Here is a 16958-nt window from a genome sequence, read left to right on the forward strand (position 1 = left end):
CCATGAAGGAGAAAATGGAGAAGATGAAACTAGCCTTTTGCAAGGCCCAAGGGATGGATGATTGTCTCTATAACATAGGAGCATAAGCTTCTAAACTCCCATTGCACTACCTCCAAAGTTCAAGATTTGCGATGCGAAAAAGTTTGATGGAATTGGAGATCCAAAGCAACATGTTAGGAGGTACCTAAGCATTGTTGAAATGAAGGTGTTGGATGAGAAGCAAACTTTGCACGTATTTCCTCTTTCACTCACGGGAGGTGCATTAAGATGGTACTATAGCTTGGGTCCTAGGAAGACTAAGGTATGGGATGAGCTAGTGGAGTTTTTTGTGGATCAATTCATCTTCAACGCCATGATTGATGTGACTCTAAGAGATTTGGAGACCACTATGCAAGGAGTGGGGGAAACATTCTCTAAACATATGACAAGGTGGAAGGAAAAAGCATCTAGGATGGTTAATAGGCCAAATGAGAAAGACCAAATCAACATGATTATCAAGAATTTGCTTCTGGCATATAATAGTAGGCTCTGGTTATCACCTATTAGTTCTTTTGGGGAATTGTGTGATTGTGGAACTAGGATAGAGAATGCCATCAACAATGGACAATTGGAGAAGGGTGAGAGCAAACCTCTAATCAAGAAGACATATGGAGGAGGAGCAACCACCTCTAAAGCACCCAATCCTGTGAATGTAAGTGTCATCATACCTCAACAAACCTTAGCCTACCTAAGCTTCACAAAGAAAGCCTATCGAGAATTTTCTGACTTAGGAATGACCCTTGCCCAAGCATATGAAAATTTGACTTCCAAAGGATTCATTGTACCTCTAGATCCCACACCTATGCCTAATCTTATACCTCTTACTTTAGAATTAGGTCATCATATCATTTTATTTCTTTCTTTGATGTTGTTTTTATTTGTTGCATTGTATTAGTGATTGATTGATTAACTAATGTGTAGATACCGCATTTTGTACCCCTAACGACTTGGGCTCCCGTTCCCCAATGATCCTGAAATTCTAAGACCCAAGTTTGGTTTAGGGCTCAATCAAATGTTAAATTAACTTTGGAAATGTTAAAATTAAAAATATAACTTTTAATGGGCAAATAAATCTATTTTTTGAAAATTAAGGTCAAGGAAGTCCTCGGCATGCGCACGCAGGAATCAGCCTGTGTGCGCAGCCTTGATGCATGTGCATGCAGGATCTAGCTTCAGGGGTCAAGATCTTTATTTGGTCTTTTATCTCTAGAGGAAGATTTTCTATCATATTAAGGATATCATTAGGGGCTGCAGAGGAAGAGCCTGAGGATGAGGATAGATCTGTAATAGGATATACACATAGGGGTGGAGGAAGAATTGTGGTGTTAATAGTTGGAGGCTTTCTAGAGAGATAGTCAATGATCAGGTTATCTTTTCCTTTAATGTGCTTTACTCGGAAAAACCATTGTGAAAATCAATTTGATCATATGTGTAACTGAGGATGTGGGAGCATTTGTCTTTTGAACTGGAGCATTTTTAGAAAAGGGGACATGTCCATTTCTACTAAAAAATTATGCCCAAGGAGATGAAACTGAAAATTTACAATTCCATGTTTTACTGAAAGGATCTCCTTGAAAGTGAAGTGGTAATAAAGTTTTGAAGGCTTGAATGCACCACTTTTATATCCATAAATGTTTCTTTTCCATCAATTTCTTCAAAAAGAGTTGCTGCCTAATACTCATCACTTGCATTTGTCTGAAAAATTTGTTTGCCTAGTCCTAGAATCTGTAGCAAGGGAAGCTTTTATGCTGATCTTTTCAATTGTTGGACTGCTTCTATGTGAACATGATTCCTCTTTAGAGGGGTTTCTTTAGGAGTTGAGCTAAATAGTTCTTGTATATGGAAACCTTTGGGACGAAGTTGGACATATAATTAACAATTCCAAGAAATTGTTGTATCTGTTTGGTACTTGTAAGCTTATTTGGAAATTTGCCAAGAGAGACATCTATGTGAGGCTGCAAAGTATATTTTCCATCTGAAATGCTTACTCCCAAGAAATCTATAGAAGACTGTCCAATGACCATTTTCTTTTCTGAAAGCATTATTCCTTGAGATTTCACTAAATTATTGAATTTAGTGAACAATCTTTCATGGAATCCTGCATCTTTTGAGAAAATAAGGATATCATCCACATAGATTAATGCATTGGCCAAGAGTGGATGGAACAGCATTACCATTGCTTTTTGGAATTGGGATAGGGCATTTTTTAGGCGAAAGAGCATGACAATCCATTGGTAATGGTGATCTGCAATGCAAAACTTTGTCTTGTACCTTTCTTCTAGATGGATTCCTAATTGCCAAAATCCTGCTTTAAGATCAAATTTTGAAAATACCTTTGCACTTGAAAGATGTTGGAAGATAACACTCTTATTTGGCAAAGGGAACTTGTCATCTGCAAGAAAATGATTAAGATCACAGTAATTGATTACTAATTTGAGTTTCCCTCAGATTTTCTCAGCATGCTTATTGACATAAAAAGCTTCACACACCCATAGGGAGGTTGTGGGTTCAATGAGGCGTTCTGCGAGAAGGGTAGATAACTCTTGTTTAGCTAAGGCTAAATGTTCTGGGTTCATTCCTCAGTGGCTGGCATTTGTGGGGTTTACATCTTCAATCTTTTTGAAGGGAAGATGTATGAAAAAGTTTGGTTCTTCCATTTGGATTTTTAAGGAGGAATTTAAAATGGCTATTTGCTCAATAATCATTGATGATCTAGATTTTCATAGAGTCAAAGGGGTCAATTGTAAATAGATAAGGTTCCTAGGTCTATGAAAAAGTGTTGTTTGTGCAAAAGTTCTTTTGAAGACCATTTAAGGCTAGGTATATGGTGAAGGAGATCAAACCCTATAAGAAGGTTTCTGCTTGTAAGAGTGGATCCAATGACTTGGTGTTTTATGGTGAGGGTTAGGAAAATTCTGATAAGAATAGGCTTACTCTTCTGGGTAATTAAAAATGTCTCCCCATTTGCTGCACGAAACATTTGGTTATGGGGCAAACCAGAATTTTGCAGGTAAAATCTTAAGATGGAGAATTGTTGCTATAGCTCTGGTATCAAAAAGGGCTACGACTGAGATAGGTCTAGAGAAAGTTTCTAGGAGGATATGTACTTGGGCTATGGGAGTGGGGCTGGTTAGAGGAGCTATAATGGGCTGGGATGTATAAATAGTTTGGATTTCTAGGTTTGAGGCATCATCACTATCTGAGTCTGAATCTCTTCTGATGTGGAATAAGCCATGACTACTAGAGCTTGAGGAGAGTAGTCATCATCAAGTGAAAAAAGTTTCTACGTCTAAGAAAAGAGTATCATTTGCATGAATTTGTGCTTGTTCAAGAAGCTTTGCTGCTTTCTCCTTTTTTGCACAATTTTTTGCAAAATGGCCTGGTCTTCTGCACACATAATAGACTTTTGAAGTCTTTCCTTTAAATTGCTTTCTTCTGAGAAACTTTCATTTTTTCTTCCTGAAAATTTTATTTTTTGGTCCTGCATGGTGTCTCCTTTTCAAGGAATACTTCTTGAAATGATCTCTTCTATTTTTTGAACAGTCACAATTTTTCTCCTAGCACTTTATCTGCAAGTCCTTCATTTTGCAACTATCTTTGAGTTTACTATGAACTTTTTCTATTTATAAAAGAAATTTTATGCTTAGAATTGACATCATCCATGCCATTGAAAGAATAGAACGTCTTGACATCCTATGAAAATGTTTTTCTAGATCTTTTTTTTCAAATGAGCAACACTTCATAACCAAGAATTCTTCTTGTGCTACTTCTATATGATGGGTCGGTGAGCTAAGAAATTCATTACGAAGAATTGTGAAAAAAAATCTTCTAGTGTTTTGGATTGGGATGCCTGTCTCTGCCGAAATTCTCCTAAATTAATCCACTATTCTCTTATTCTTCCTGTAAGTCTTGCAACAAACTTGGCATTGACATGAGCAACAGTAGAATTTGGGGCTTGGAGTTTAGTTGTGCACCATGAATACATCTTAAAAATTTCATCATGCCATGTGGAAGGAGGAGCATTATCAATGGTAAACAAATGTTTTGAATTTGTGGTTGACGGGTGGGTTAAACGTGTTTGGTTGTCTATGACAAAAGGTGGTGGAGGAAAAATTGGCGATGGCAGTGGAGGTGGTTTAAGGCGGAGGACATTATCTTCTTCTGTAGTTGGTTGGGCATCTGTCATGAACACTTATTCTAGACCATGATCAGACAGGTCTAAATCAGTGGCATCCATTACTGGGAGCACAAAAGGTTCTCTTGGATTTTCAAGGGTAGGATTTTTTAGGAATGATGAAATTGGATTTGGAAGGTCAGGATCCACATTTAACATGTTCATGTTTGGAGGATCTGGAGGTTGATATAATAGTTCTTTGTCATTTTTCTTAGGAGAAGGTTCATTTTGTGGCCAAGCTTGAGGTTCTAGTTTAAGTGGAGCTGGGTATGTTATGGTTGGGAAAATTCCACTTGGCTTAAAAGGTTTATAATCAAGATGTGTCATGGCTAATGGTTGGAGATTTTTTTTAGGAGAGGTTGATGAAAATGGAGAGGTTAAAGGTATGGACAGGTCTTTATATAATGATTGTCGAGGTTGGTAAGGAGTATAGACAAGCATCATGGAATGTTGGCTAACTTCCTTCTGTGATCCTTCTATGGATTGAAGTTATGTCAGCAATCGTTTTCTTTCTTTTTCTTTTTGCCCTATGAGAGGGAAAGAAACAAACATATCTTTAATTGGGGATACAATTGTTGCAAGTTCTTATTCAACCATCTTGGTTTTTTTCTTCAAATCATCAATAAGAGAACTTAAGGATGAGAAGGTTTGGGTTGTTGAAAAATCTGGTTTTGCATCTCATACAAAACACACAGCGGAAGCAACAAACATGGATCTATTTCATTCATGATTGATAATATGCACAATGTAAATTTCAGAATTTAAGAACAAGAGAGCGTACCTTGGTGTGATGAAATTCAAAACAAAATATTAGAAGTACTTTGGAACACTTTTAATCTTCACTCCAATTCCACTTTACGCCCAAGAAGTGTGGTCTCTCAATCAGTTTTCAAGGGAGAATAATTGAGTGGCTTCACTCACACATACCCACCATTTCACAATGATGTCTCTTTTTTTCTTTTCTTAATAAAAAATTAGGTATGTTTCTCCCTTTATAACTAACTGATTATCTAATTGGGCTAGCCTATTGGGCCTTTCCAATTGGGCTTTAGTGTGTGGCTTGGAATGGGACCAAAAGGGACCAATAAGACACTAGCTCCAATAGGCCTTGGGCTTTTCCATCAACTCTTGACAAGTCCAAAGTTACCATTAACTATATTTAATACCACTATATAAATATAGTTGCACTCTAGGCCTTATCTATAAATTGTATCCTAAGACTTTATTATACATGCAACCCCTCCATTCAAATATCTGTAGTAATACAAAGTCATGAATATAGACTGCTACTTTGAAAATTACTACATCTTAATCCTTGAGTACCTGGTTTAATCCTTTATGTTACTCATTATATATTTATGAAATCCAATTTCATAAATATATACTTTAGTAACTCCTTACTAAAGTGGTTGGGCCCAACACTCTGAATAACCAAACCCATTAAACTTATCTCAAGAGAATATTTTATATCTCCGTTAAGAGATTATGAATTCCATCTTGAAAATATATGTTCCATCAACACTAAATGCGGCTGTCCAACATACTGAGGTTTTGATCGTGACTAATAGATCTCACTCCTGATATATCAAAGCAACCTACATCTCATGATCAGGTCCATTATTTTCTCAAGATTTAGAGTTGATGTAAATAGAAGTTGTGAGATTTATTATTCATTTGACAGTCGTTATGAGAATAATAAATCTCACAGCGGTCCAATTCAATATGTCTTAACTCTTGAAACATATCAACATACCAACTAAAAGTCTCCACGCTCAATTTCATCATCGACTACGAACTACATTTTGAGTTTACAAGGAACTTGTGATTTACATCTTCTGTGACTAAATTACATAAATCACATACAATGCATCTCATGGACTATGATAATGTCCCATTAGTTCATTTATAAATAGTCTCATATAATAAAACAATTTAATTATTTATGACATGCCAATAAATTGGATTTTAGGGCATAAACCCCAACATGGGTAACTACCTCGGCTAACTTCCATTGGTTATCAAGGATTTTTGAAAGGGCTTGGTTTTGTGCCACAACAATTTTTGCTTGCCAATTTAGAACTGCTTCTGTTGACGTAACTTGTCTCTTGGTTCCATCTGGGTTGGTTCCAACAGGGTTTTTGATTTTCCAAACATGCTTTGTGCTGGTCTAAGGATGTTCAACACTTTCAAGAGGAGGAAAATCCTGTGAGTAGGAAGGTGAAGCATGATCAAACATGTAACAAGATAAGGGTTTTTGTGAATGGGTTTGACTAGTAGGAAAAGGTTGGCATCTCAGTATTTGGGAAGGACTTTCTGGTAGTATGGGATTAATGGAGGTTTAAGGTTTTGATCATGATATTCTTTGGACTTGGTTTCTTTGCATGGAGGAAAATGAGGGATTTTTTGCTTTCTGGTTCTAGGATAAAGAACATAATAGGCAAATTTTCCAGAGGGTTCTCCAAGGAGATCAACTTCTAGATCACTTGCTTCATATCTTTCTTTGAGAATTTGTTGAGTGGATTTTTTCTTCCTTCTTGAATATTCTTCCTCAAGAGTTTCTTCTTTTCTGCATTCAGAACAATCACAAATATGCCACCATATGTCGCCAAAGGGTGATTTGCCTTCATAGTAAGGCTTTCCATCTTCATGAAATGCGTTAATCTTAAGGCCATCTTCACAAACATATGACACAAGTTGAAGCATAGCAATTTGATTTGGAAAGACTGTCACATCTTTCTTTTCTGGTGGGGCCACCAAAAATCTTGTCTCAACTTCTCCATTTTCCTTCCTAATAAAGAACGACTAGATTGCCTTAATTGCTTGGTGAAGCGTCTCATATTTTGTAATTCATGATTCTGGGAAAAGAGAAGTCATCTGGTCTATAGTGAGTTGTCTAAGGACAAATGTACGCATAGGGGTCATTCCTGGATCAATAAAGCATCATTAGATTGGGCCATGTCTGGAACTACCATGTCAAAGGCATAATTTTGAAGCCTGTAAGCAAGCTAATTGTGGAGTGTAGAGGCAAATGTGTCTTGTATTTGAGAGGCTCATGTAATCTGGACTTGCACCTTAAAAGCATCACAAAGGTGAGGATCTTTGAGGGGCATATTGAAGTTTGGAAAGAGTGTGACAAAAACTGTTCCCAAATTTAGAGTGGTCTGAACAATTCCAATGACTACATTTTGATATTCCAAAAATCTAGAGTCAAGGAGTGAAATCCTAGAGGCTACAGGGAGTCCCTTTCTTCCTTGGAAAGTTAGTGTCAGCCTTACTACACCAAAATGAAGATGTATGTACCCTTGTTTTTTCCATGGAATTACAAACTCTCTAGGAAGAGCAAAGGTGATGAAATTTTCATTTTCACTTGATGGGATATTGAATTGGTCGAACTTAAAAGCCTGGACATATTTTTTTACAGTAGAAAGATAAGAAGGACCAATAATATTTTTTTATGGTTTTTTTGAATGAAGGTTAGGGTTTATTAAACACAGTATAAGGATTTACAATAGGAAAATCGGTAATAGGGATTTTACTATCTTTGGGTACGTGGGAGATCTCAGACAAGTAGTCTAACCTATTTGCAGTGGATGTATGAAGGAAAAGGTCAAAGGTGGGTTTAGAGGTATCAATAACTGCCGAAGATGAACTGGCCATGATAGTTTCTTCAGGAAAGAACTGTTTACCCAAAACCTAACAGGATTAGGGCGCCAACTACAAGCTCAAATGTCCACAAGGTGAAAATGGGAAATTGGATTCTTTAAGACTTTTGGAAACAAAACCCCCTAGTTTTCTACTTGATTATCAAGTCCAGTGTTCTTATGTGAATAATATAGAGGATCTACGTATTGTGGCAACTGTAGATCACAGAGTATACTAATCAAGACAATAATCAATGTATACTAATTAGAGGAGATGGAAACTATATGGTGGATAATGGCTCTGATACCAATATATTTATATCGAGAAGAAGATATAGAGGGAAAAAGGGTGTAAGAAGATTATGGGAACTGGTTAAGAAAATATAATGCTAAAGAAATATAGAAAATTACTTGAAAGCATAAAATAGAACAGAGAACTAGATACAACAAACTGACTGATATTATTTGATCATGGGGCAACCAAAATTCTGCCGAGAAGTATCCCGTCACATAACATCCAACATTTGGTCACAAAATTACTACAGGATGTATAATTGCTAAGCTCAATTCAAAAAGAGACATCCAAGCAGAAGGTATTTTTCACCCGTCAGAAATGCATTGGGTTGCTATATATATATGGTTCCTAGACTATTGCAAAAATTAGGTGGCAACTCTCCGTTGTATCCACACAAGGCTATTCATAATTGATTTAATTAACAACTTGGCCTTAAAGGTTAATTGGAAACTTTACACGGGTATAAAAACCAACAATACTAAATTTTAGCATAGGTTATTGAGGACCAAACAAGACTACACCAGCAAGAAAGTAAGGGATCTTAGGGACATCAAAGCCGTATGTCAAAACCAGTGTGGGTGATATCGTACCGTACCAGCCGGCACGGCCGGAAAATACCGTACCGGCCAGTGCACCGGTACAGGTACACCCCTTGTTTCGTACCGGAAAAAATACCGGTTGTTCCGGCCACATACTGGCCTTACCGGCGAAATCCGGCTGTTTCGGCCGGTAAATGGATACCGGGCCGAAATACAAATCTGAGTTAGCCAAGAAAACACAAACACAATCCTCCTCTCTTCTTTGTTCATCTGTCTCTCTCTCAAATGGTAACCCAATCAAAACACAAACACAATCTAAATTTTAGAAACAGCAGATCAAGAACAGGGAAAAAAAACAAATTTAATTAGAACAACAAATCTAAAATCAAAACAAAAACAACAGATTAAGAACATGAAAGCCTATCTAAGCTCCATTGTAACAACAAAGTGAATCAGAACAAGAAAAGAAGGAAGGAAAAAAAAAAGACAGACAGACGAAGGCCAATCGGCTGTGTGTGTGAGTGAAGTGAGATGAAGAAGAAAAAAAACAAAAAAACAAAAATGCAAACATAGAGGAGAAGTCAAAAGATCATGGTTGGCTGTGTCACCTGTGTGTGTGAAGTGAGCCGAAGAGGAAAGGAAAAAAAAAAAAAAAAAAGAAGAAGAAGAAGAAGGAAGCACGGATGAAGAGGAGAAAGACAGAGGCAGGTTCTGGAAAGTGGAGATAAGAAAGGAGAGGGTGAGTTATATGAGTACAGGTCAAGACTTAAGTGTGTGGTGGAGAAAATTCAAGAGAAAAAAGAAAAAGGAAACGTATGGATATAGATGAAAGAAAGGAAAGAATAGGAAATGACCACTTATAAAAATTACTACAATATTTTCACAATAAATTTTAAGTAATTAGCTAATAATGGTGAGTAAAAAAATAATTTCAGTGGTGGGTTTAAATTAGAACTAGTAACAACTTTTCACATAAAATTTTGATGTAATTCTTGCGAAAGTATTGTGAAAAATATTGTGAATATAACACTTTTTATGGTTTATTTAAATTTCCTTTAGTTTAAACTTAAAAGGCCAATGCTTAGCCTAGGACCCTAGATGATGTGATAGTGAATTGATTTTAAAGAGATGACAATTTTGTATTTTTACTTTTCCATATAATTTTTGGAAAAGTATTCTTTATTTACTTTTTTTTTTCTAAAAAAAAACCTCCTTTATTTTTTAGACAAAAAACAAACCTCTCTTTATTTACTCTAAAGTATTATATAAAACAATAAACATATCAATAAAATAATCATTATAACTAAATGTTTATAAAAAAATCATTATAATTTTGTATATTGTATAAAATAGTAAAAAATAGCGGTAAATCCGAAACGGTACACCGGTATTGACCGGTATCCGAAATATATCTTACCGCTAGCCAAACCGGTACAGTCTCCGGTACGATATTGACTTCCTTGGTCAAAACGGACTCATAGATCCTAGGTCAATCCATTTGTCCTATAGCTAGGGGTACATGCGATCAGATTTGGATCCCATGCAATAATTGCATGGTGAAATTACCATGAGTGTGTGAGATATAAAAGTTAGAAATGATAAAAAGTGAAAAGATAAAAAATTTAAAGATTAAACATTTTTCTAAACCAATGGTTGAGATTAAAAGTAAATGTTTAACTTTTAATTTCACTCATTATTTCACTATTGCATGGTACAATAGTCCTTTGAATCTCTACGCAACCCACAAACATCAACTTGGAATAACCTTGTACCAAGTGTCACCTGAATAAGGGCTTATGGTGAGGAAACTGAGCATATAGGGTTTCCAGGCCGCATCAATAGAGGTTGACCCTAATAGTAGGCCTTAGGCATTTCACCAAAAAGAGATAAAAGATTGACTACCATACATATTTTGTTTTATCAAAATAAAGGGTATTAAAGTTGCTTGTTTCTTGGTGAGGTCCTTGACCATTTTCTTAGCTTCTTGTCAATTATCAATATAATGAGTAAAAGTACTTGACCATGAGTATTGCCTTGCTTCCTAAGTACATCATATCATTTGTAGAAACCTCATTTCGCAAGTGAGAGACGGTTCATGATTCAAGGATAAAATGATAATCTTAACTATGAGAGAAATGTTATTTGAATCATTAGATGAGCAAAAAATTAATTTTAAAATATACTTTAGCTCATGACTTGTTAAATGAGAGAATTGGACTGTTTGAATCAAAAGATTGATCCATATTAAGTTTTAGTGGCTAAATGCATGTGATTAAGTTTAAGACTAGTTAATTATGATTGGTTCTTAAAATAATGAGTTTAAATTATTTATTTTTCAAAACCTCATTGGATCAAAATTTAAGAAAGGATGTATAAACATGATTTTCAAATAATTAATTAATTATCATATAAAATAGATGTGTAATTGAAATTCAAAATTGTAATCATCTATGGGGACCATTTGATCATAAAATGGCATAAAAGTTATTTTAAACTCATAATATCTCAAAACATGTACAAAAAATGAGTTGGACCCTATAGGAGCGAAAATTATATGTTGTACCCGGCATATATCCCGGGTCTCTCACACAGAGGCGGGCCCCACAGTGTGTGGGACCCGCCAGTGTGTGAGTGACCCGGCATATATGCCGGGTACACCATATACCAGCTCCTATAGGAGGTAGTTGGGCACCTAGTTCAAAGTGTCAATTTGCACTTTTTTTTAAAACTAAATATTCATTTCATTCAAAGATAGGTACAACAAATACAAAGCTCAGGAAAGACAGGAAAACTGCAAGGAAGAGTAGCAAGACAGACCACAAACTAATTCCCTTAGCTGAATCTATCTATACCAAGAAGATTAGCTACAATATCTAGTGTTGTATCGGTCCAGCTCTTCAACTCCCCAGCTCTCTTGGCTTGTTGAACAAGTTCATGGGCTATCTTGTTGTCATTCCTATTTATGTGTCTAGCCTCTGCCATCCTGAATTTGGACATTTCACGGATGATACCAGAAATGATGTCGCTAGTCATTCCCTTACACTCTTTCTGTTTTACTGCCTGGATAGTTTGCAGAGAATCTCCTTCCAAAATGACATTTTCCAAGCCTAGTTCAAGAACTAGGATAACAACTTTTTTCATGGCTAATGTTTCTGTTTCCTCTACTACAAACTTCCCGGATAGAGGCATGCTCACAGCTACAACAATTTGACTCTCCCAATCCCAAATGACAACACCAACTCTAGAATGACCATCCTTAGTTGGGATTGCTCCATCCACAGTTATGAGGAAAACTCCTTCTAGTGGAGGCTTCCATTCTCTAATCTCCTTCTCTTTCCCTATTTTTGAAAGATTATTTGCAGTCTTACAATCTTCCACCATTCTGATTGCTATCCCTCACACCTGATCTACTGTTGTTTTGCTAGCTTCAAAAACTAATTGGTATTTGTGGTACCAAATTGCCCAGGCAACTCCAAAAAAAGTTCCCAGGTCACATTGAGTTCCCTGACTTATTATTGTAAGCTAGGTCAGATATATCACAATTGCTCTCCAAAATTTTTCCTAGGCCATCACTCCACTTTGACTAAACTACCTTGGCTAGCTCACACTTTAGTATGGCATGCTCTACAGCTTCTTCTTCATTCTTGCAGATAGGGCATAGGACATCAACTTAAATTCCTCTTCTATTTAAATTCACCATGGTGGGGATTGCATTCATGCACAAATGCCAAGCAAAAATACAGATTTTTTTCTAGAATATTCAATTGCCATATCCTTTTCCATAGAGGGGCATGTACATCTCCCCTTGAAGTCTCACCCTGCATGTTTGAATCCAGCATTTTCTTGGCGACATAATTAGCACTCTTCACAAAGAAAATTCATTTTTTATTACCTACCCAAATTATGGAGTCCTCTAGAAGGTGGTGGCTTATGGGGATATTAAGAATGGGTTCCACCTCAAAGGGTAAGAAGATTTCATCTAGCCTGTCTCTTCACCTTTTTGTGTCTTCATCTATGAGTGATGATACCATTGGAAAATCCCCGAAGTCTTTTGGAGGAGATATGACCTTATAAGTCATAGGAGTTGGCAGCCATTTATCATCCCAAATGTGTATTAGTTTACCATTCACCACTCTCCACCTAGTACCTTGCTTAAGTACCTCCAAGCTTTTGTGAATACTTCTCCAAGCATAAGATGGGTTGCTTCCAATACTAGCCCCAAGAACATCGCAGTTTGGAAAGTATTTTGATTTATACAAACGGGCCATCAAGGATGATGGCTCTTCAAGCATCCGCCACCCCTAATTTGCAAGCTTAGCAAGGTTGAATGCTTGGAGATCTCTAAAACCCATGCCTCCTTCCCTTTTTGCTCTACACATTTTTTACCAACTTACCCAAGAAATCTTGGATTCTTGATGCTTTTGCCCCCACCAAAAATTCCTCATCATTCCTTCAATGTCATCACAAAGACTCTTTCGAAGCAAACAACACCCCATTGCATATGTTGGCATTGCCTGAGCCACATATTTTATTATTGTTTCCCTCCCTCCAATAGAGAATAATTTCTCCTTCCACCCCATTAACTTCTTCCCAAACATCTCCTTAATTTCATTATTCTTGGATCTACCAATCATGGAAGGCAGCCCCAAGTATTTCTTTGGCTGGGTATCTTGCATTGAGTCAAGAATATCCTTCACCTCTTCTCTTTTCTCCTCCTTTATATTTCGACTAAAGAACACTGATGATTTATCTTTGTTAATCTTCTATCCTGAAGCTTCTTCATACTTTTGAAGGATTCTTAGTAATTCCCTGCTTTCTTGGCCACATGCTTTGCAATATAGGATGCTATCATCAACAAAAAGGAGATGGGTATTAGTTGGGTAGTTTCTGCAAATCAAAATTACAGAGAGTCTTTTGTTTCTAGTTGCCTCTCAAATTAAACCTGTAAAACCTTCTGAACAAATGAGAAATAAGTATGGGGTTATTGGGTCTCCTTGGCATAGACCCCTTGTGGGGGTGATACAACCTTAGGCAACCCCATTAATATGATGGTAAATAACATGTTTGTATCGCATACAAAACATACGCAGCGGAAAAATAACGGAACTACTTCATTCATAAAAGTTAACATGTACTATGTAAGTTTTAGAATTTAAGAACAAGACAGTGTACCTTGGAGCGATGAATTTCAAAATTAAAGATCAGAAGTACTTGGGAACACTTTCAATCTTCACTCCAATTCCACTATCGCCCAAGATGTGTGGTCTCTAAATCAGTTTCTAAAGGGAGAATGACAAAGTGTCTAACACTTCTTACACCACTTCACAATAGTGTTCTTGTTGTTTTTTCAGAAAATTCTGTATGTTTCTCCCTTTGTATCTAACTGATTATCTAATTGGGCTGTCCTTTTGGGCCTTTCCAATTGGGCTTAAGTGTGTGGCTTGGAGTGGGATCAAAAGGGACTAATAAGACACTAGCTCCAATGGGCCTTGGGCTTTTCTGTCAACTTTTGACAAGTCCAAAGTTACTATGAACTATATTTATTACCACTATATAAATATAGTTGTACTCTAGGCCTTATCTACAAATTATATCCCAAGACTTCATTGTACATGCAACCTCTTCATAAAATATTCGTAGTAATACAAAGTCATGAAAGAAGATTGCCACTTTGTAGATTACTACATCTTAATTCCTTGAGTACCTAGTTTAATCCTTTAAGTTATTCATCATATATTTATGAAATCCAATTCCATAAATATATACTTTAGTAACTCCTTACTAAAGTGGTTAGGCCTAACTCTCTGAATAACTAAGCCCATTAAACTTATCTCAAGGGAATATTTTATATCTCCGTTAAGAAATTATGAATTCCATCTTGAGAATATATGTTCCATCAACACTAAATGCGATTGCCCAACATACTGAGATTTTGACCGTAAGTATAGATCTCACTCCTGATATATCAAAGCAACCTACACTTCATGATCAAGTCCATTATCCTCTTAAGATTAAGAGTTCATGTAAATATAAGTCGTGAGTTTATTATTCATTTGACAATCGTTAGAAGAATAATAAATCTCACAGCAATCCAGTTCAATATGTCTTAACTTTTAAAACATATCAACATACCAACTAGAAATCTCAATTTCCATGATCAAGACAAATCATCTTAATTGATATATTATAGTCTTCGCAGATGAAATGACCAATTTCATCACCGACTACGAACTAAAATTCTGAGTTTATAAAGAACTTATGATTTATATCTTCTGTGACTAAATCACATACTATGCATCTCATGGACTATATGATCATATACCAATATTCATGTTACCTAAACAACTTTATTAAATACAACATTAAGTCATACATAATGTCATACATAATAACATACATAGCATCATACAATAGGATTGAAGAGCATACATTCTAACATAATAAGCACAGAATAGGACACTATAGTTGTGCAATTCAAAATCAAGCTAATCCATTTTTCATTAAAGCCCATACTTTCCATGACTATATAAGAGAGAAAAGAAAGTACCCAATTATGTAAGCTTGAACATTTTTATTTTGCTATGCAAGTGCTACACCTTACTGAGCACGGTTTTTATGAATTGCACACATATATCTTATGATTGACAAGTTTTAATGGTGAGATGGTTATTTATGTCTTTCTCTTAGGATTTTCTAGTCCTTCCCATCAAAAAGAGTGATTTAAGATATGAAAGATAAAAGATCAACCAAATCATACAAATCACAAAAAAGAGCCACAAATGTCACATTGCTTAGTTGTGCATGAAGATACTCATCTAAGCTACAAGAGATACAAAATTGAAAAATTGTGTTTCAAAGGCCATCCAAGGTACACAAGTACCAGTATACATAAACGCACATTGTTTTTGTATTTTTCTAATATTTACTTTTTTTATTAAAAAACTTAAAACAAAGCAAAAACAAACAAACAAAGTCTCAAAACTAGATGCATATGCATGAAGAAGAGGAGAGAGAGAGAGAGAGAGAGAGAGAGAGAGAGATTAGTCCATAGATATAACACCAATGTTTTGGCTCAAGAATTCTAAGCGTCGACCATCTAGAGGCTTGGTGAACAAATCAGCCTTTTGATCATCAGTGTGAATGAATTTAAGAGTGAAAGTACCTTTTTTAACTAACTCACGAATGAAGTGATGTTGGATCTCAATGTGTTTGGTTCGAGAGTGTTGAACAAGATTTTTAGAGATATTAATGGCACTGGTATTGTCACAATAGACAGTAAGATGCATTTGACAAATACCATAATCAAGAAAGAGTTTTTGCATCCAAAGAAGTTGGGTGCAATAGCTACCAGTAGCAATGTATTCGGCCTCAGCAATGGAGAGAAAGATAGAGTTTTGTTTCTTGCTCATCTAGGAGACAAGGTTATTACCTAAGTAAAAACACCCATCAAAAGTACTTTTTCGGTCATCAGTATTCCCAGCCCAGTCCACATTAGAATATCTAGCTAAAACATCATTAGTATCTTTATCAAACCATACTTCAAAGCTACTAGTGGTCTTAACGTATTTGATAATACGTTTTACTGCAGTGATGTGAGATTCTTTGGAATTAGCTTGATATCTAGCACACACTCCCACAGTGTAGCTAATGTTAGGCCTACTAGCAGTAAGGTAAAGAAGACTACCTATCATGCTTCTATACAAAAAAAAGATCAACACTCTTTCCTAATAGGTCAATAGTGAGTTTAACATTTGAACTCATAGGTCTTCTCACAGAGCTAGCAGACTCCAAACCAAATTTCTTCACAAGATTTTTACCATATTTAGATTGAGAGATGAAAATACCTGAGTAACTTTGATGAATCTGCAATCCAAGGAAGTAGTTCAATTCTCCAATCATGCTTATCTCGAATTTCATTTGCATCATGCTTGAGAATGAGTGAGCCAAGTCATCTTTTTTAGATCTAAAGATGATGTCATCTACATAAGCTTGAGCTACGAATAGTTCTCCATCAACTTTCTTGATGAACAGGGATCGATCAACTTGTCCTCTTGTGAAGCCATTTGGCACCAAGTATTCAGTGAGATGATCATACCATGCTCCTGGTGTCTGTTTTAATCCATAAAGTGTCTTCTTAAGGTCAAGAACGTGATTTGGAAAGTGTGGGTCAATGAACCCTTTAGGCTAAGCTACATAAACTTCTTCTTTGAGAAAACCATTCAGAAAGGCACTCTTCACATCCATTTGATATAACTTGAACTTCAAGTGAC

The 16958-nt window shown here is 36.0% G+C and overlaps 1 protein-coding gene across 1 annotated transcript; it reads right to left on the reverse strand.

Annotated features, from left to right (window-relative positions):
* Window positions 1–11520: 11520 nt before the first annotated feature.
* Window positions 11521–12069, reverse strand: LOC142627851 (uncharacterized). The gene has a single exon (XM_075801743.1). It carries the CDS (start codon window positions 12067–12069, stop codon window positions 11521–11523), a length of 549 nt encoding a protein of 182 aa, XP_075657858.1.
* Window positions 12070–16958: the final 4889 nt, after the last annotated feature.

Source organism: Castanea sativa, chromosome 1 (genome assembly GCF_040712315.1).
Source record: "Castanea sativa cultivar Marrone di Chiusa Pesio chromosome 1, ASM4071231v1".
Classification (NCBI taxonomy): domain Eukaryota; kingdom Viridiplantae; phylum Streptophyta; class Magnoliopsida; order Fagales; family Fagaceae; genus Castanea; species Castanea sativa.